General features: G+C 50.9%; 1 protein-coding gene across 1 annotated transcript in view; it reads left to right on the forward strand.

The window, feature by feature from the left end:
* Positions 1 to 20,987, forward strand: part of LOC308148312 (adhesion G protein-coupled receptor L2-like) — a gene marked incomplete at both ends in the record, with an annotated part of 49,432 nt that overhangs the window by 23,224 nt on the left and 5,221 nt on the right. The window contains 15 exon segments of the mRNA XM_080521762.1: positions 431 to 748; positions 4,060 to 4,160; positions 4,831 to 5,016; positions 6,103 to 6,141; positions 8,518 to 8,701; positions 11,524 to 11,646; positions 12,188 to 12,246; positions 12,248 to 12,272; positions 12,275 to 12,393; positions 13,603 to 13,761; positions 13,764 to 13,778; positions 15,055 to 15,264; positions 16,236 to 16,456; positions 17,658 to 17,724; positions 19,486 to 19,577. Coding sequence (XP_080377888.1) covers positions 431 to 748; positions 4,060 to 4,160; positions 4,831 to 5,016; positions 6,103 to 6,141; positions 8,518 to 8,701; positions 11,524 to 11,646; positions 12,188 to 12,246; positions 12,248 to 12,272; positions 12,275 to 12,393; positions 13,603 to 13,761; positions 13,764 to 13,778; positions 15,055 to 15,264; positions 16,236 to 16,456; positions 17,658 to 17,724; positions 19,486 to 19,577 — 1,918 coding nt within the window.

Raw genomic sequence — 20,987 nt, forward strand, 5'->3', positions numbered from 1 at the left:
ACGATTTGGTTTTTTATTGTTCTGATTAATGATTCGTTCTTTTTCAGTTATGCTTAACAATTCGGTTCTGCTTAATGATTCGATCTTTATCGGTTCTGCTTAACAATTCGGTTCTTTATCGGTTTTGCTTAGTGATTCGTTCTGTATTGATTCTGCTTAACAATTCGGTTCTTTATCGGTTCTGCTTAACGATTTGGTTCTGCTTAATGATTCGATCTTTATCGGTTCTGCTTAACGATTCGGTTCTTTATCGGTTCTGCTTAACGATTTGGTTCTGCTTAATGATTCGTTCTTTATCGGTTCTGCTTAACGATTCTCTCTTTGTTCTCCGGAGCGTTTGCACCGCCGTGTGCGACGTCGTTTCTCGCAAAAAGTTGCTAAAAACGACCCCCCCCCCCCCCCCCCCCCCCCCCTTGTGTTCCTCCCACAGCGCCGGCCACGGAGGACTTCTCCGTGTCGTCCCCGGGGCCCCGGGCCGCCACCGCCACCACGTCCTTCACCACCACCGCCGCCGCGGCGTCCACGCCGCCCGGCGACACCACGGCGCCCGGCGGCGGCGCCGACCCCCGGGACGGCCGCGACCCCTTCCAGGACGGCCGGGGCAGCTCGGGCACGGCCGAGCCCACCGGCCCCCAGCTGGCCCCCGCCCCCCGCCGGTTCTGCGAGGCCACCAGGAGGAGGGCCATCGACTGGCCCCAGACCCACACCGGGACCCCCGTGGAGCGGCCCTGCCCCAAAGGGACCAGAGGTACGGCGCCGCGCCGAGTCGGCACTTTTTTTTCGGGGGTTCAAACTGAACAAATTCAACAAAGGACGGGAAACTAAATGTGTGTTTTTTGTTTATATTTGATTTTACTTTTGGTCGTTTTCACCAAAATCTCTTCGCCTTGATGAGCTTAATCCAGATTAGCGATGTAATTCGGGGGTCGTGAACTTAATTCGGCCGACCCGTGGCGTCTTAAACTTAAAATCTTCACATGAAGTTATCAAAATACCTTCAGTATATTTATATCTATTTATACTAATATGTATATTTGTATTTTAGATTCACCTTATATTTGTATATTTTTACAATTGTAGTTTTTTCCAGCATGTTCGTATGTAACGTTTGTTTACTTCAGTTTTTCTTGCAGAGAAACGACCAAACAAACACGTTTTCACCTCCAACACACAATCGTTTTTTTCTTTTCGTCCTCGTTTGCTTTCCGCTCGCGTCCCACCAGGAGCGCTGCTGGATCACGCAGCTTCTCCCCACCCACCCCCCCCCCCCCCCACGCTCTGGAACGCCTATAAAACATCCCTCCCGATACAAAAGGGCCGTTAGCGAGCTGATGTAACCCGCGGTAACCGCCGCCGCCGCCGCCGTTCGCCGAGATTCCAATCTGAGACGTTTCTGTTCGTCCTCCGTCTGAAGGACTTCCTGTTGTGTCCAGCTGAGATTAACAAACATCGGGGGCGGATTATTCCCTTTATTCTCTCGTTCTGACGCTCAGACTCGTAGTTTGCAGCTGATAAACGCCGAGGGACGGCGAGACGGTTTGACAGAGGACGAAACGCTCAAAGTCGCATTTTATTCTCTTCACTGGTTGAGCTGATTGAGATCGTCACCAAAACATGAGGGATTATATTTACCTATTTATTAAGAATTAAAAACATTCACAGAAAATGACAAAAATTATAAAAAAAATGTAATAAAATTTGGTATATCGGAAGAAAAAATTTGAATTTAAACTCTTTATAAGACAAATAAAACCTAATGAAAAGGAATAAATGCTACAAATGAAATAGAAACTGATCATAGTGATGATTGGTTTAAAATACATATTTAAAAAATGCGTTAATTTTAAATGCAATAAATTAATAAAATAAAACAATTTTTTTTAAATTTGTGAAAATAAATCAATGAATTCTGAAAATTCAATTAAAGAATACATTTAAAAAAATAACAATTGCGGTACAAACGATAAAAATGTTTGTGACTGAATCGATAAGAGAATGTTAACCTTAATGAGTTAATAATTAATTAATTGATTGATTAATAACTACTCCCCTAAAAAAGTTAAATAAAGTTTGTGCCTCCAAAAACAAAACAACACTGTTAAAATGAAATTGGAATAAAAATTATGGGACGCAAATCAATAAATTATTTCAATATATGCAAAAAAATAAGGCAAAATAAAACGTGCAAAAATAACCATGAACTATTAAATCGTTCTGAGTTACTTTACAAACGGATAAACTGCTGTAATTATCCTCGAAATATCGCAAAAAGTAATTCTAGACATATCAATCGTAGAAACTACTGAATTATTAAAAAAAAGACACAAAGAGATAAAAGCACTGATTTCCTTTCAAGTTTCCCGCCGATTCCAACGTGTGCTAATGGGCCTTGGCAGCACGGCGGCGGCAGCATCATGCCGCGGGGGGCTGCCGCCCTTCAGGAGGGACTGACGGAAGTAAACATTCAGAAAGCCGCCGAACAAACAATGAAACGGGAGCGTGGATCAGTCAGACACATGAAAGCAGATCCGCCGTCACATCAAAGCGAGCGCGTGTCGCGGCGCCTCGCCAGACGCGATGTAAACGCCGACGTTTTGACGGCCGGTTGAAGATTCCCCCTCTCCCGGAGCGTGCGAGCGGCGCAGCCGGGTCGTTACGGGGAGTTCAGGCTGACAGCGTCTTCCCGCTACCGCTACCGCCGCCGCCGCCGGCGGAGTTACCTTCACACCCCGTCAGGAGGCTGACAGAGCTGTCAGGCGGCGTGACGGCGGGAAGACGCTCCGGCGGCGGCGGCAGGGGATTCACACGGACTGCGGAGAGAGGAAGCCGCTCGTTTGATCACATTCAGGATATGGCGGAGATCCGGCGTTCCAGATCTGACGCCGCTGGGTACAGACGAGGAAACGCGAAACACTAAAACCTCTAATCTGACTCTCGGCTCAGAGAAAAAAATACAAACGGGTTTGAGTTGACGGCGAGCTGCCGGGAATTACCCGTTTCTGTCTCGGGGTCCCTGAAGGCATCGCGCAGCGCAAACAGCCAATCAGACGCCTCGTTTTGCTTTCTGGACCGTTTCAGGAGAAATGAAGCCAAAGTTTGTTTCGCAGTGAAAATCTGGTTTCCTGAAGCCCGAAACCGTCACTGACATGCTAATGCTAAGCTAACTGTGGTCACGTGACCTCGTGGCAGAACCAATCGGTTCAGGAGTCTGAAGAAATATGACCAAACTGGAGGGGGGGTTCCAGAACCGGCCTGGAACCAGTCCAGAACCCAGTCCAGAACCGGTCTGAAACCAGTCCAGAACCCAGTCCAGAACCGGCCTGAAACCGGCTCCAAACTAACTCTTCAGCTTCAGTCCAGTTCAGAACCACCCAAAAAGTTATTTAACATCAGTCCTGAAAACTTTATAAACCGATTTCAGAACCAGTTTCAAACCAGATTAAACCAAACCAAACCAGAATAAACCAGATTAAACCTCAATAAACCACAATAAACCAGATTTAACCCGACCAAACCAGAATAAACCAGGATAAACCAGATTAAACCAGATTAAACCAGAATAAACCAGATTAAACCAGATTAAACCAGACTAAACCAGATTAAACCAGGCCAATCCGGACTAAAGGGGTCCAGAGGACTCGTCCTCCAGCAGCTCGGCTCCACGTGAACTCGCGTCGTCGTTTCTCTGTTTGTGATCAACATGTTTGTTTATGTTGCAGACGTCAGGACAAGTTGTTTACGATCAGACTGTTTACATGTTGATCAATCTGTTTACTTCAGGACGGGAATTCATTCCTGGACCTTTTTCTTCCACTTTGCATTTTTAAGATGTTTACATTTGGCCCGTTACGTCCCCGCTGTTTACGTTTCCCTTTTAACGCTGTTTACTGGTGTATTATTTATTGTTTTACACACACACACACACACACACACACACACACACACACACACACACACACACACACACACACACACACACACACACACACACACACACGCCCCCCGCGGTGCGTTCAGGGTCCCTCCGACGGTGGTGAATGTGAGTGTGTTGTGCTGCAGGCGTGGCGTCCTTCCTCTGCACCGCCGCCGGGACGTGGGGCTCCAGGGGACCCGACCTCAGCAACTGCACGTCCCACTGGGTCACTCAGGTGGCCCAGAAGGTAAGACGTCCACACGTCCAGGGGGGGACGGACACGTCTCTGCCGGAGCGTCTCTCAGGGAGGACGATGCGTCCTCCATCCTGTCCTCCGTCCTGTCCTCCTCCTCTGTCCTGTCCTCCATCCTGTCCTCCGTCCTGTCCTCCTCTGTGCTGTCCTCCGCCCTGTCCTCCTCCTCTGCCCTGTCCTCCGCCCTGTCCTCCTTCTCTGTGCTGTCCTCCATCCTGTCCTCCGCCCTGTCCTCCTCATCTGTCCTGTCCTCCTCCTCTGCCCTGTCCTCCATCCTGTCCTCCGCCCTGTCCTCCTCATCTGTCCTGTCCTCCGCCCTGTCCTCCTCCTCTGTCCTGTCCTCCACCCTGTCCTCCGCCCTGTCCTCCTCCTCTGTCCTGTCCTCCGCCCTGTCCTCCACCCTGTCCTCCTCCTCCATCCTGTCCTCCGCCCTGTCCTCTGTCCTGTCCTGTTCTCCGCCCTGTCCTCCTCCTCTGTCCTGTCCTCCGCCCTGTCCTCCTCCTCTGTCCTGTCCTCCATTCTGTCCTCCGCCCTGTCCTCCTCCTCTGCCCTGTCCTCTGTCCTGTCCTCCTCCTCCGTCCTGTCCTCCACCCTGTCCTCTGTCCTGTCCTCCTCCTCCGTCCTGTCCTCCGCCCGGCCCCTGACCTCCGCCGTCCCGTTGCAGATCCGCAGCGGCGAGAACGCGGCGAGCCTCGCCAACGAGCTAGCGCGTCACACGCAGGGTCCCGTGTTCGCCGGAGACGTCAGTTCCTCCGTCCGCCTGATGGAGCAGCTGGTGGACATTCTGGACGCTCAGCTGCAGGAGCTGCGGCCCAGCGAGAAGGACTCTGCTGGACGCAGCTTCAACAAGGTGAGCACGCACACACACACGCACGCACGCACGCACACACACACACACACACACACACACACGAGCGCACACACACACACGCACGAGCGCACACACACACACGCACACACATATATGCACGCACGCACACACACGCACGCACGCACATACACACGCGCACACACACACGCGCACACACACACGCGCGCACACACGTGCACGCACACACACACGCACGCACATACACACGCACGCACACACACACACACACTCACACACGCGCGCACGCACACACACACACGCACACGCACGCACATACACGCGCGCGCGCACACGTGCACGCACACACACACGCACACACACACACGCGCACACACACGTGCGCACACACACACACACACGCACACACACACTCACACACACACACACGCACGCACACACACACGCACGCACATACACACGCACGCACACACACACACACACTCACACACGCACGCACGCACACACACACACGCACACGCACGCACATACACACGCGCGCGCACACGTGCACGCACACACACGCACGCACACACACACGCACGCACACACACACTCACACACACACACACGCACGCACACACACACGCACGCACACACACACTCACACACACACACACGCACGCACACACACACGCAGGCCGAGGCGTTCTGGGATTATAAGAAGAAAACAAAGGAGTTTAATTTCCTCTGACAGGAAACACAAAACAGCAGAAGTTCGTCTGCTTCCTGAACGAGGAGAATCTCAATCTGCCGCTCCTCTTCCTCTCCTCTTCCTCTCTCCTCTTCATCCTCCTGCCTCCATCACTTCCTCTTCTCCTCCTCCTCCTCTTTTCCTTCCCATCAGAAAGTCGTCCAAAAACTTTCACTCTTTAAGTTTAATCCCAAAACTTTCCTTCCTTCCTGGAAGGTTCAGATTATGAGATTGAGTCAGGGTGGGGGGTGGGGGTTGGGGGGGGGGTTATCAGATGGGGGGGTGACACCCGATGGTAAGACACTTCCTGTTTTCTCACTTCCTGTTTCTGCGGTGTGTTTTCAACCTGCTGCTCTTCTTGTTGTGTGGAAAAGCTTCAAAAGAGAGAGAAGACGTGCAGAGCGTACATGAAGGTACATCTGCCAGGATATTACCCCCCCCCCCCCCACCAACCCCCCCACAACCAACCAACCCCCCCCCCGCCCATACATGGTTACACCACACCTGTCTATATTACCCCCCCCCCTCCCCCTCCTTTCTGACGGGGACCGACTCCCAGCATGCAGTCTGTCATGTTTCAGTACCTGTTGACCTCCTCTTCCTCCTCCTCCTCTTCCTCCTCCTCTTCCTCTCCTCCATCTTGTCAGCTCTTCTCTGTTGTGTCTATAATTGCCCCCCCCCACAGAAGTTTTTCACATTTGAGCAACACTCTGTTCCTGTTTTCCTCCTTTTTATTCAAACTGTTGATCGTCAACATGGATCCTCCAGCACTAGCATTAGCATTAGCATTAGCATTAGCTTTTATCCAACCTGAGCCGCTGCCTCTCTGTCCTGCTCGCTGAGCTCATTAGCGTGGACCTCATTCCGAATCCACGGTAGCTGTGATTAGCATTAGCCTCCTGAAAAGGTTGAGCGCGCTCTTTCCCTTGCTAGCGTTAGCGAGCCGCTGCCGCTCGTGAGCGTCTCTGAAGCAGAGACGAGAAGAAGAGCGTCGTCCCGGCAGGACGCCCCCGGGGTCCCCCCCCCCCCTGGTGGCAGCACGTGGTTATAGCGGGTGAGTCCCAGCGTGGACGTCTGTACGCCCACCGCCGGCGGCGGGTAAACGCCGCGGTTAACCACAAGCCGTGCGGACGGCGGCCCTCGCTACTCGGGGCGCGCGGTAATCCTCCCGCGGTCGACGAGTGTTTTGGATAATCACAGCTGTGGCTAATTGGTACAGTGAGCGGCTTCTTGTTGTGGTTAATTACCGTCATTGGCGGCGGCGGCGGCTAATAGCACCTCTGGTTAAATTGTCACTCTTGATTTGCCGCGCCCAGGAGGGGGCGGCGCCTTGCCTCGCCGCGCGGCGCCGCGCAGAGGACGGACCGGCCGGGGTCGGAGGAAGGAGGGTTTGGTTTGTCGATCGGAACGCAGGAAATTAAAAGATTTGGGGTTCAGGAGGAAGACGAGTGGCGATCGTTTGTTGAAAATCAGCATTCAGACAAAGGAGGAAAACAACTTTTGTTTTTGTTTGCCTTCGGGCTTGTTTGTGTTTTTATTCAGCGAAGGAATGAGACTTAAATTAAACCGGTTCATCATAAAGAAAGCAAACAATCCTGGTTATTTCAGCTGAACTCGTTCCCTCGCCGAGCTTTTAAGCCGCTTCAGTTAGCGCTGGCTAATTAGCATGGTAGCGTCACTTGGCTCTGCCTTCAGAGGTAAAAGAATCATGTTAATGTTTGCATTTAAAATCTGCAACATTCTCATCATTGGCTTCAATGTTTACGTCGATGAGCAAAACGTTAGCATTTTTGTCCTGCTAAGATTAGCGCAGCAGTAGTTTCCATTACAGGCTAATATATTTCAACATTATATTGTCATGTTGCATTAGCACGTACGCATCCAGACTAAAATCTTCTTTTCTATAGTTATAGCGTCGGTATTTTAGCGCTAATGCTAATATTGTTGTTTTGTTTCGCTAGCCGTGAGATGTACTTGTGTGAGAATTGCTATTTATGGGCGCTAACATTAGCACGAGGAGTCAAATTCAGTCGTGCTAAATTTGGGAATTAATCACCAGAACCGTGACGGTTAGCGGAAGCCTTTCTAAGTAAAGCTGGGATGCTAAATGCTAATATAGCATTCCGTAAGGCAGACTGGGATTTAGCACAGTTTATTAGCTCTAAACTACCTTTTAATATTTAGAAGAAGAGTTTGAAAATTACTGACGCTGGGATGTCTTTCGCTGGTTTTTTTTAGCATTAGCATTAGCACAAATGTTGGCGGCTTCACCGATAGTCAACATTAGCCGTGCTAACTTTACGAAGCAACGGTGCCTCTGCAGTTTTGTCGCAGTGTTTTTAAATGAGCCTGTAGTGGAGATACATCGCGAGCATTAACATTTAGCCCGGCTAATTTGGGGTTTGAGTCGCGCTGATTTATTAGCGGCGGTATTAGCACCGTGAGACTGAAGCATGATGATGATGATTATGATGATGATCGGCTCCATTTAGACGGAGGAGAAAAAAGAACCTTGTTCTGGTTATTATTCAGTGACGACGTCGTTCCTCCAGAGACTCGGATGAAACACGACTCGTCGTAAAGAAAACATAAATAATGCACAGTAGAATTCCCTCACGGTCGCCGTGGCGACGTTACCGTCTCAGCTCCCCGTGACCATGCATGACCCCCCCCCCCTCCCCACATCCCGTTGTGTTTCACCTGCTCCCTGGTTCCCCCCGCTCTGTGCTTAGAGGAAACAACCTGTGTGATGTTGACCTTTGACCCCTCCCCCGTCTCCATGGCTACAGGCCATCGTGGACACCGTGGACAACCTCCTGAGGCCCGAAGCCCTGAAGTCCTGGAAGGACATGAACGCCACGGAGCAGTCGCACGCCGCCACCATGCTGCTGGACACGCTGGAGGAGGGCGCCTTCGTGCTGGCGGAGAACCTGATCGAGCCCGCCGTCGTCAAGGTTCCCGCCGAGAACATCAGTGAGTTCCTCCCCTTCAGGCTGCTTTTCAAAGTAAATGTCGCCTTGTGCAGAAATTTCGCCGCGGAACTTTCCTCCGACGGGAAAACGATTGGATTTAAACTCGTCGGGTTCAGAAACACGACTGAGGTTGATGAGTTAGCATTAGCGTTAGCATTTACAGTCATATCCCTTATTTACCTTCATATATATATATATATTTATATATAGTACTACACTAGTTTTCTTGTAAAATAAAAAATAGTACTATACGAGTAAGATTGCTTGTGATTTTCTACGGTTAATGTAAATGTTTGCCAGCGTTATATACGTACCCCAGCTTATGTTAGCATTTCATAGCGCTAGTGGGCCCGACGCCTTATTTTGTTGCACTAAAACTATGACTTGGTCACATTAATGTGAGTTTTTATCAACCTTTATTAGCCCGAGTAGCATTTAAGCGACACCAACGCAATTCAGTGCTAATGCTAACGTGATTGCATTAGCAATTGTCAATGAGCATTTTCAGTTTCACATTTAGCTGCTCGGAACATTTAAAATGAGCATCATCATCGATGTTTGTGTTCGTTGGCATATCGTGTATTGTTAAAAATCCAGGTCGCACTAATGTAACGGTATAGTAGCATGACGCTAATCTTAGCATTGGTCGCGCGAACGTTGGCCGTTAGCAGCATTTGATTGTAGCGATACCGTATTTCACGTCATTATTCTAGGAACTCTCCGGCTCGACGTCGTTCACCTTTTCGTCTTTATTTCGTTCGCTTTTGTCGTCGTACGAGAAACTAGCGGGTTTTAGCTCGTGGCTCTTCTTCTGAAGAGAAACACTGCGACTTCTTTAATAACGGCGTTTCCTCTGTTACCAGGAGCAAATAGAGAGAATTGGTCCTCCTAGAGTTTATTAGCGACATGATCTCACTCAGTTCCGTGGGCTTTGTGCTCGTAGCTCTCTGTTGCTAAGCCCCCCCTCCCCCCTCCCCCTCCCCCCCCTCCCCCCCCTCCTCCACTTCCTCTTTGTCTTAAACCTCATTGATTTCTAATCTTTCTCTTGCTTTGTGAAGTCGCCTCAGTGAGACGAGCTCCTCGGACCTTCGGGGGGAAAACAAAGAACCCAACTGATGGATTCAGTCGCTCTCTTCTGTCCTCTCCGTCTTCGCCGCCGTTCGCGGCGCCGATCAGAGCCGAGTCGCCCTGATGGCGCCGAATAAAAGAGCTCCATGGCACAAGTTTATTTTATTCTATTTTTTTTTTAACCATATGTATTTTGCTTTGATCTTTTCAACAAAGTAGCGACTCGTCGTGTTTGTTTCGTCGGGGGGGGGGGGGTAAAACGACGGCGGCATTCGAAGCGACGCGTTAGCGAAGCCGCCGCGTCGGTTGAAGTCGCGGACTCCGGGAGGAGCCGGTCAGACGGGAGCGTGACGCCCTTGTAATCGGATTACTTCCCGAATCAAACCCGTCGGCTTTGACTTCAAAAGCACTTGGATCGTGTGATCTGGACGTTAGCGTCTGAAGTGTGTGTGTGTGTGTGTGTGTGTGTGTGTGTGTTGGTGTTGTGTGTGTGTGTGTGTGTGTGTGTGTGTGTGTGTGTGTGTGTGTGTGTGTGTGTGTGTGTGTGTGTGTGTGTGTGTGTGTGTGTGTGTGTGTGTGTGGTTTCAGTGCTGAAACTAAACAACAGCGCCAACTAGTGGCCCAACATGAAAACTACATGGTTTCCGTTGTTTCCGTGGAAATGTGAAAGTGTGGTGAAACAAAACGACGCGTTTTCACTGGAAATGGAGAGAAGGAGGGGGTGGAGGTGGAGGAGGAGGTGCAGGAGGTGGATGACAGGAGGAGGAGAGGAGATGGAGGATGACAGGAGCAGGGGAGGAGAGAAGGAGGGGTGGAGGAGGAGAGGAGGAGGAGGAGGATGACAAGGGAGGAGAGGAGGTGGATGACAGGAGCAGGGGAGGAGAGGAGGTGGAGGAGAGGAGAGGAGGTGGATGACAGGAGCAGGGGAGGAGAGGAGGTGGAGGAGGAGGAGAGGAGGTGGATGACAGGAGCAGGGGAGGAGAGGAGGTGGAGGAAGAGGAGAGGAGGTGGATGACAGGAGCAGGGGAGGAGAGGAGGTGGAGGAGGAGAATCAGGAGGTGGAGGAGGAGGAGGAGAGGAGGATGACAGGAGCAGGGGAGGAGAGGAGGTGGAGGAGGAGGAGGAGAGGAGGTGGATGACAGGAGCAGGGGAGGAGAGGAGGTGGAGGAGGAGGAGAGGAGGTGGATGACAGGAGCAGGGGAGGAGAGGAGGTGGAGGAGGAGAATCAGGAGGTGGAGGAGGAGGAGGAGAGGAGGATGACAGGAGCAGGGAGGAGAGGAGGTGGAGGGGGAGAGGAGGAGGATGACAGGAGCAGGGGGGAGAGGAGTTGGAGGAGGAGGAGGTGGAGGATGAGGAGGATGATGATCAAGGACTGCAGGATGTGAGGAAGAGTCTTGACGTGGCGCCGCCGTCCTCCTGACCCGCCGTCGTTCCTCTCATCAAAGCCGCTCCGCTGCTCCGGCTGCCGGGTTTTGTGGGCTTTGCAGAGCCGTGCTGGTTATCTGGAGCCGCGGGGGAAGAAGAAGCTCGACCATATTATTTCATCCTGTGAATGTTTGACATTCATTCCGCCTCGTCCTCCGTCTCTCCGTCCTTGTTGGGATGTTTTTTTGGGGGGGGGGGGGTGAGCACAATGAGCTAGCAGTGCTGACATGTTGTCCTGAAAGGCTGTCGCTCTGCTGAACACCCTGTAATGCTGTGGAGACCTGACTAACCCCCCCCCCCCCCCCCCCCCCCCCCTTTGCCCCCCCACAGTGCTGGACGTGTACGTGTTGAGCACCGACGGTCAGGTCCAGGACTTCCGGTTCCCTCAGACCAACAAGGGCGGAGCCACGCTGCAGCTCTCCTCCAACACCGTCAAGGTCAACAGCAAGAACGGTGGGTGGAGCGTCACGACGCGGCCCGCTAATGCTAACGGCTAACCCCCCCCCCCTCCCCCCTCTGTGATTAGCATTAGCTTTAGCCTGTTCTCACAGTAGCTGCAATTAGCAGTCAGCAAATTGGGGGGGAGGAAATTTACTATTTAGCTTAAGATGATATGATAAGCGCCGCGCGATGAGATCTCCCTCACTGGGCCCAACCGTTAGCGCTAGCATTAGCATTGGCTTTGCTCGGGGTCATCCCCGTTACTATTCGACTAAACTCCCGTTCACTAGAGAAGACGCCTCATTGGTCCTGAACTGGCAAAGCGTCGTCCAGACAATGACGTGAAACATTACAAGTAGCATTAGCATGTAGCATTGATTAGCGTTTAGCATTCTGTTTCCTGAAGACCCCTTGCAGGGAAAGTTGTGACATCAGCCAGCCAACGGGGGGGAAAAAAATCTCATTTGGCAGGAGACTTCTCAATTTGCAGGCCACGCCCCTCAGAACAGGCTCCGCCCCCCTCGAGTTACAGTGTGTGTGTGTGTGTGTGCAGGCGTGGCGAAGCTGGTGTTTGTGCTGTACAAGCACCTGGGTCAGTTCCTGAGCACGGAGAAACGCCACGCTGAGGTCGTCCGGCGACCCGGCAGGCACAACCTGTCGCTCACCGTCAACTCGCACATCCTGTCGGCCTCCATCACCAAGGAGTCCAGCCGCGTGTTCGTCGCCGACCCCGTCGTCTTCACGCTGGAGCACCTGGACGTAAGCCCCGCCCCCTCTCCTCCTCCCAGAGCCTCCCCCCCTCCCCGATCACACGTCTGGATCAGAAAATGTTAAGATATCAGTGAAGTGAACGATTTTTTAATTTTGGTTTTAGTTTTTAGTTTAGTGCCCACTTGATGATTTTTTGAAAGTGTACACAGACGATAGTTTTTAAAAGTGTCCACAGACGGTGGTTTTAAAAAGTGTCCACAGATGATAGTTTTCAAAAGTGTCCACTAATGATAGTTTTTTAAAAGTGTCCACAGACGGTGGTTTTTAAAAGTGTCCACAGACGATAGTTTTTTAAAAGTGTCCACAGACGGTGGTTTTTAAAGTGTCCACAGATGATAGTTTTCAAAGTGTCCACTAATGATAGTTTTTTAAAAGTGTCCACAGACGGTGGTTTTTAAAAAGTGTCCACAGACGATAGTTTTTAAAAGTGTACACAGACGGTGGTTTTTAAAAGTGTCCACTGACAATTTTTGAAAGTGTACACAGACGATAGTTTTTTAAAAGTGTACACAGACGGTGGTTTTTAAAAGTGTCCACAGACGATAGTTTTCAAAAGTGTCCACTAATGATAGTTTTTTAAAAGTGTCCACAGACGGTGGTTTTTAAAAGTGTCCACAGACGATAGTTTTTAAAAGTGTCCACAGACGATAGTTTTTTAAAGTGTTCACAGACGATGGTTTTTAAAAGTGTCCACTGACAAAAATTTTTTAAAGTGTCCACTGATGATAGTTTTTAAAAGTGTCCACTGACGCTAATTTTTAAAAGTGTCCACAGACGATAATTTTTTAAAGGTGTCCACAGACGATAGTTTTTAAAGTGTTCACAGACGATGGTTTTTAAAAGTGTCCACTGACAAAAATTTTTTAAAGTGTCCACTGATGATAGTTTTTAAAAGTGTCCCACTGACGCTATTTTTAAAAGTGTCCACAGACGATAGTTTTTTAAAGTGTCCACAGACGCACATTTTTAAAAGTGTCCACAGACGGTGGTTACTGATTTTATCATGATTTTCTGACTCTCTAAAGTTCTTTTCAGTTTTTTTTTTATTTAGTTTGTATTAACATTGTGTGTGTGTGTGTGTGTGTGTGTGTGTGTGTGTGTGTGTGTGTGTGTGTGTGTGTGTGTGTGTGTGTGTGTGTGTGGTGTGTGTGTGTGTGTGTGTGTGTGTGTGTGTGTGTGTGTGTGTGTGCGCTGCAGAAGGAGCACTACTACAACCCCAACTGCTCGTTCTGGAACTACTCTGAGCGCAGCATGCTGGGCTCCTGGTCCACTCAGGGCTGCAAGCTGCTGGACACCAACCGCAGCCACACCACCTGCTCCTGCAGCCACCTCACCAACTTCGCCATCCTCATGGGCGCACCGCGGGAAACGTGGTAAGCCCCCCCACCCCCCCCCCCTCCCTCGCCGGTGGTCTGGCGCCCGGCGGGGAAAGGAAGCCGCCGTTTTGTGTCTCAGGAGGAAAGAAATTAGGAGCCAATCGGGCGGCGGCCAGTAATAAATGTAGAGGAGAACCTTGTGGTGTTTAATAATCTGTTTCCACTGGTGAGCCTGTAATCTGGTCTAACCTCAACCTGAACCACAGCCCCAGACCGCAGGCCCCCCACCCCCTCCACCCCCCCCCACCCCCTCCACCCTGCTCTGCTCCCTGCTCCCCCATAAAAAGTGGTAATATCCCAGCAGGGGGCGTCTCGGCTCGGTTCACTAACATTTACCAGGTGGAGACGTCACATCTGCTTCAGAGGCTTTTCACACATGGAGCCTCGCTTCAACCTCCTCCACCCGCCAGAGCCTCCACCCCCCCAGAGCCTCCACCCCCCAGAGCCTCCACCCACCCAGAGCCTCCACCCCCCCAGAACCTCCACCCCCTCAGAACCTCCACCCCCCCAGAGCCTCCACCACCCTCCCAGAACCTCCACCCCCCAGAGCCTCCACCCTCCCACAACCTCCAACCCCCAGAGCCTCCACCCCCCCAGAGCCTCCACCACCCTCCCAGAACCTCCACCCCCCAGAGCCTCCACCCTCCCACAACCTCCACCCCCCCAGAGCCTCCACCTCCACCCCCCAGAGCCTCCACCCTCCCACAACCTCCACCCGCCAGAGCCTCCACCCCCCAGAGCCTCCACCCCCCAGAGCCTCCACCCCCCCACCCCCCCCCCCCCCCCCCCCCACAGCCAAAGTCTTTTTACATTTTCATGTTCTGGACCCCGTTCCCACGGCAACAGTGACACGGGAACGTCACGGTGCTAGGAGGTCAGTTAGCCTAAGCGTAAGATGCTAATTTTTAAAAGTGTCCACAGACGCTAGTTTTTAAAAGTGTACCAGGTGGAGACGTCACATCTGCTCAGAGGCTTTTCACACATGCAGCCTCGCTTCAACCTCCTCCACCCCCCAGAGCCTCCACCCCCCCCCCCACCCCACAGCAGTAGCCTTTTTACATTTTCATGTTTTTTGGCCCCGTTACCACGGCAACGGTGACGCGGGAACATCCCGGGGCTCGTGGGGTCGGTTAGCGCTAATATTAGCATTGCGATTGCCGGTCATTGGAAGTCTTTCTTGTGTGAGCGTGTTTCTTTGAAGCGTTGTAAGGTTGTCGGTCTGATTCCCGTCCTGTGTGTGTGTGTGTGTGTGTGTGTGTGTGTGTGTGTGCAGAGGGAAGGCAGCGTTCACGAGCTCCTCCTCACCGTGGTCACCAGGATGGGCATCGCCGTGTCGCTGGTCTGCCTCGCCATCAGCCTCTTCACCTTCTGCTTCTTCCGCGGCCTGCAGAGCGACCGCAACACCATCCACAAGAACCTCTGCCTCAACCTCTTCGTCGGCGAGCTCCTCTTCCTCGTCGGCATCAACATGACGGAGCCCAAGGTACCGCGGGGGGGCCGGGGGGGGGGCCGGGGTCGTGACCCCCGCTGCGCTAGAGAACGTCTCTCAGTTTCGCCACATACAAAAACCCAATCCAGAGTCAAACCTTCTCTCCTGAGCTCATGAACCTGAAACCTTCAGCTGGCTTCCTCTGGAACACTAGTGGCTCTAGAGTGGCTCTAGAGTGGCTCTAGAACGGCTCTACAGTGGCTCTAGAGCAGCTCTAGAGAGGCTCTGTTCTCCAGCAGATCTATAGAGGTTCTATAATGGCTGTTCTCTCCAGTGGCTCTATAGTAACCAGTTCTCAAACTGGTTTCAAATTGCCTCTCAAACTGGTTTCAAATTGCTTCTCAAACTGGTTTTAAATTGGTTCTCAAACTTGTTTCAAACTGGTCTCAAACTGGTTTCGAATTGGTTTGAAGCTGGTCTCAAACTGGTTCAAAATCAGTCCTCAAACTGGTCTAAAACAATTGGTCTCAAACTGGTTTCAAATTGCTTCTCAAACTGGTCTCAAACTGATTTCAAATTGCTTCTCAAACTGGTTTTGAATTGGTTTGAAGCTGGTCTCAAACTGGCTCAAAATTAGTCCTCAAACTGGTCTAAAACAATTGGTCTCAAACTGGTTTCAAATTGCTTCTCAAACTGGTCTCAAACTGTTTTCAAGCTGGTCTCAAACTGATTTCAAACTGGTTTGCGAAATGGTTTGAAGCTGGTTTCAAACCGGTTCAAAATTAGTCCTCAAACTGGTGTAAAACAACTGGTCTCAAAATAGTTCTCAAACTGGTCTGCCACTGTTTTCAAACTGGTTCTCAACACGTCTTAAACCAAGTCAAGTTGCCAGTTTGTTCAAATCAATTCAACTTGGCTTCTACAAAAACTGCTTCTTAAACCTGATCATTTCCATGTGAGGTTTGTAAACAGCAGGAACCGGTTTGACTCTGGTTCTGATTCTGGTTCTGTCCCCCCCCCCCCAGCTGGTCTGCTCCATCATCGCCGGCGTGCTGCACTTCTGCTTCCTGGCCGCCTTCGCCTGGATGTGCCTGGAGGGCGTGCAGCTGTACCTCCTGCTGGTGGAGGTGTTCGAGAGCGAGTTCTCCCGCAGGAAGTACTACTACGTGTCGGGGTACCTCATCCCCGCCGTGGTGGTCGGCGTCTCCGCCGCCATCGACTACCGGAGCTACGGCACGCAGCGCGCGTAAGAGAGCCGCCGCGCCGAGCGCTAACGATGGTGATGTCACAAAGAGGAGGCGGCCTCTGAAAGGCCATATAACCTCAAAGGAAGTGATATGGAAAGGAAGAAGCCAAATAGCGGCGTTAGCGCCGGCGGCTTTCCGCGCCGTAGCACGCGGATAATTGCCGACCTCGTCAGTTACAAGCGCCGGCCGCCATTTGTTGGCGGGATTGACGGGATCAAAGCAAAACGCTTCCTTCGATCTGCGTTCGGCCTTTTGCTCGCTGCTTCTGGTGGAAAGAACCCGTTACACACGCACGCACACACACACACACACACACACACGCTCGGCGACGGCACATCTGAGGCGGGAAAAAGTCAAAAAATTTGTCACTTTTCTCGACGGCCGGCTCAGAAAATGTGATCGAGGGAAGATGAAAGAGTCGAGTCGACCTTTTCAATCGCTTTGAGACGTTTTTTATAAAATATTTTAAATATTTTATTTAACTTTTCACATGAAAACACATCGTTTTCATGATTTTGTTTCACACGACTGGCAAAATAGTGCCATCATTTCTTTAAATTTTTTTTAAAATCTTCTCTAAAACGTACTGTTTTTTGCCTGTGTGTAGTTACTTATTTACTTGCTTTGTATTTTATCAACTTTTCACAAAAACTCCTCCGAATTACATGAAATCTTCAGGGATGATTTGTCGTCACCTAAAGACCAATCAAGGAGATTTTTGACCGTTAACGTCGTAAGGTTTCTGAATAAATCTTAAAAAAAGAAGAAAAACTACAAAGAAAAGTCCCATACAAAGGGGATGAAAGCGGCTCCTCATGGAAGAGATCAAAGGAGATCAGCCTCTGTTGCCATGGAGACGCTCCCCGCACAGTCTCACACAGTGACGTCGCTAACCTGACAGGCGAGTTAGCGTCGACGTGAGCTAACGGCCAATCACGCTAGCGACGATAACGCGGTTCCAAAAACAAATACACTCTACCGAGCGTAGCTCTAGATTGATGTAGTAATCACATAAATCCACCAATATAATATAAGATTCATTATATGAAATAATCGTAAAAAGATAAATTCAACAAATAGACTAAAATTAGTCAAAGAATTAAGACAAGAATTGTTTGTAAACTGTTGATTTCTGGCAACGAGATGATTGGAGGTTCTGACCGTGACCTTTTGACCTTTTGACCTCTTGACCTCCTGCAGATGTTGGCTGAGGGTTGATAACCACTTCATCTGGAGCTTCATCGGACCCGTGACCTTCATCATCCTGGTGAGTTCTCGTGTGTGTGTGTGTGTGTGTGTGTGTGTGTGTGTGTGTGTGTGTGTGTGTGTGTGTGTGTGTGTGTGTGTGTGTGTGTGTGTGTGTGTGTGTGTGTGTGTGTGTGTGTCTTATTGTATCCGTTCTCACACCACTTTGCATGAAGAGTAAAGTGTTTCCATTACCGCTGACACCAGGACGTCGGCGTCCGCTCAGCTATGAAATCCTCTGAAATCACAAACTGGCGAGCGGCAACTGCTGAAACACACACACACACACACACACACACACACACACACACACACACACACACACACACACACACACACACACACACACACACACACACACACAGAGGCGGAGGACTCATTGTCTCAGCCATGAAGGTCATTTCCTCGGTGGGAAAACAAGGCTGCTGCTGGCGGGTGGGGGGAGGGGGGGGGGGGTCATGGCGGTAATGAAGGGGCGGGCCAGACGGCCATTACCGCCGCTCGCTGCCTGCTGGGGAATCACGACTCCCCCCCCCCCCCCCCCCCCCCCCCCAATCCGGGCGCTCCGCCACCTCCGTCCTCGGCCCTTTAATATTTCATACCCGAGCGCCGCCTGTTCGTTCTGAGGCCCTGGCGAGGCCCCGGGCGGCGGCGGCGGCGGCCACACGGTGGAGGACGGCCAATCACAGAGCGCCGTCCGCCTCATCGGGTCGGTGTCGGCGCTCCGCGGCAGACGTGAGCGTTGGTTTCCCCCCCGTGGCGGCGATCTGAAAGCCTCGTCGTCTCCGTGCTGCGCTCCTTTCTGAGGAACTGCGTCAGGCAGAAGTAATCCCATTACATGTTTCTGTAGCGTGACGCCTTCCTTTAATGGCTAGTCTGGTTTAAACGGCCGGGGTGAGGTGTGATCGCTAAACAATACTTCTACTGACCTCGGTAAGAGGGTTAACCTGGTTTAACCTGGTTTAGCCTGGTTTAGCCTGGTTTAATCTAGTTAGCCTGGTTTAACCTGGTTTAGCCTGGTTTAACCTGGTTTAATCTAGTTTAGCCTGGTGTAGTCTGGTTTAATCTGGTTTAGCCTGGTTAAACCTGGTTTAGCCTGGTGTAGTCTGGTTTAGCCTGGTGTAGTCTGGTTTAACCTGGTTTAGCCTGGTTTAACCTGGTGTAGTCTGGTTTAGCCTGGTTTAGCCTGGTTTAATCTAGTTTAACCTGGTTTAACCTAGTTTAGCCTGGTTTAGCCTGGTTTAACCTGTTTAATCTGGTTTAGCCTAGTGTTGTCTGGTTTAACCTAGTTTAGCCTGGTTTAATCTAGTTTAGCTGGTTTAATCTAGTTTAGCCTGGTTTAATCTAGTTTAGCCTGGTTTAATCTAGTTTAGCCTGGTGTAGTCTGGTTAAAATGAAGTTTGAAGCTGCTGATTGGACTGTTTGAAGTGCTTTTAAACCTGGTTCAGCCTGGTATAAACCTGGTTTATACCTGGTTTTAGTCTGGTTTAACCCGGTTTTAACCTGGTTCGGCTTGATTTACATATGGTTTGAACTCTTCGGCGCTGGTTTTCGTCAGACGAAGTTGTTCTGGGACCAGTTCTAAACTGGTTTATTGAAGTGGATCACAAACTGGTTTGGTTCTGGTGTTTACACTGCTTCAAGAGGGAGGGATGGATGATGGATGGATGGATGGATGATGGACAGATGAATGATGGATGATGGATGGATGGATGATGGACAACTTCTTGCCAGAGGCCACTCCTTCCCCTGACGCCCCCTGGTGGTCGTTGTGTTTCTGCAGTTGAACCTGATCTTCCTGGTGGTGACGATGTACAAGATGGTGAAGAACTCCACCTCCATGAAGCCCGACTCGTCACGGCTGGGGGGCATCAGGTGAGCCACGGCCGCCGCGGCAACCGGCCGCCACGGCAACCGGCCGCCACGGCAACGAGAAAGCGCCACAACGTTTCTTCTTTTTATTGTATTTGCACTGCGCGGGGTTGTATGGCCTTTTTTTTTTTTATTTCTCATAACTGCACGGCCGACCTTTACCACGTCACCCTCCCTCCACCCCCCTCCACCCCCCCCACCCGCCACCTATAGACTCAAATCAAATAGAACGGGCTGCGGTTGGGTCGATAAAGAGACGAGTCCCCGACCGTCTCCGTTGATTCTTCTCGACTGTTTGAGGACGAGCCAACATGTCTCATGTGGGAGTTTGGGTTTATTTAGGAAGACGCTTTGATTTGCTTCCAAACCAGGGAAGGAAAAATAAAAAGTAAAAACAACGTGGCATTGAATCGTCTTCCAGGTTTGTTCTTAGCGTGAGGACGGGGGACGGGGGACGCCACAGTCGCTGGGTTTCACACGTTACGATAAGAACTGACATTAATTAGTGTCGTCGTCCAGTCTGCTGTGTCTCCAACGTCTGTCCAACGACTGTGTCCAACGTTTGTGTCCAACGTCTCTGTCCAATGTCTGTGTCTAAGGACTTTGTCCAACGACTGTGTCCAACGTCTGTGTCCAACGTCTGTGTCCAACATTTGTGTCCAATGTCTGTGTCCAACGACTGTGTCTAAGGACTTTGTCCAACGACTGTGTCCAATATCTGTCCAGTGTCTGTGCCCAATGTTTGTGTCCAATGACTGTGTCCAATGTCTGTGTCCAACGACTGTGTCCAACAGCTGTGTCCAACGACTGTGTTCAACACCTGTGTCCAACGACTGTGTCCAATGTCTGTGTCTAACGACTGTGTCCAACGTCTGTGTCTAACGACTGTGTCCAACGTCTGTGTCCAACGACTGTGTCCAACAGCTGTGTCCAACGACTGTGTTTCAACACCTGTGTCTAACGACTGTGTCCAACGTCTGTGTCTAACGACTGTGTCCAACGTCTGTGTCCAACGTCTGTGTCCAACATTTGTGTCCAATGTCTGTGTCCAACGTCTCTGTCCAATGTCTGTGTCTAAGGACTTTGTCCAACGACTGTGTCCAACATTTGTGTCCAATGTCTGTGTCCAACGTCTGTGTCCAACGACTGTGTCCAACAGCTGTGTCCGACGACTGTGTCCAACGACTGTGTCCAACGTTTGTGTCCAACGTCTGTGTCAAAGGACTGTGTCCAACGCCTGTGTCCAACGCCTGTGTCCAACGACTGTGTCCAACGACTGTGTCCAACGGGCCGATTGGAACAGAGACGTAACGGCGTGATTGAGACAGAGAGAGACAATAATAAGTGATAGTCGCTCTCTGGTTATTAACGATTCTGACCCACGCCGGAGGACGAGACGTGTCCCTCTGGTCA

Source organism: Blennius ocellaris (assembly GCF_963422515.1).
Source record: "Blennius ocellaris genome assembly, contig: SCAFFOLD_226, whole genome shotgun sequence".
Taxonomy (NCBI): Eukaryota; Metazoa; Chordata; class Actinopteri; order Blenniiformes; family Blenniidae; genus Blennius; species Blennius ocellaris.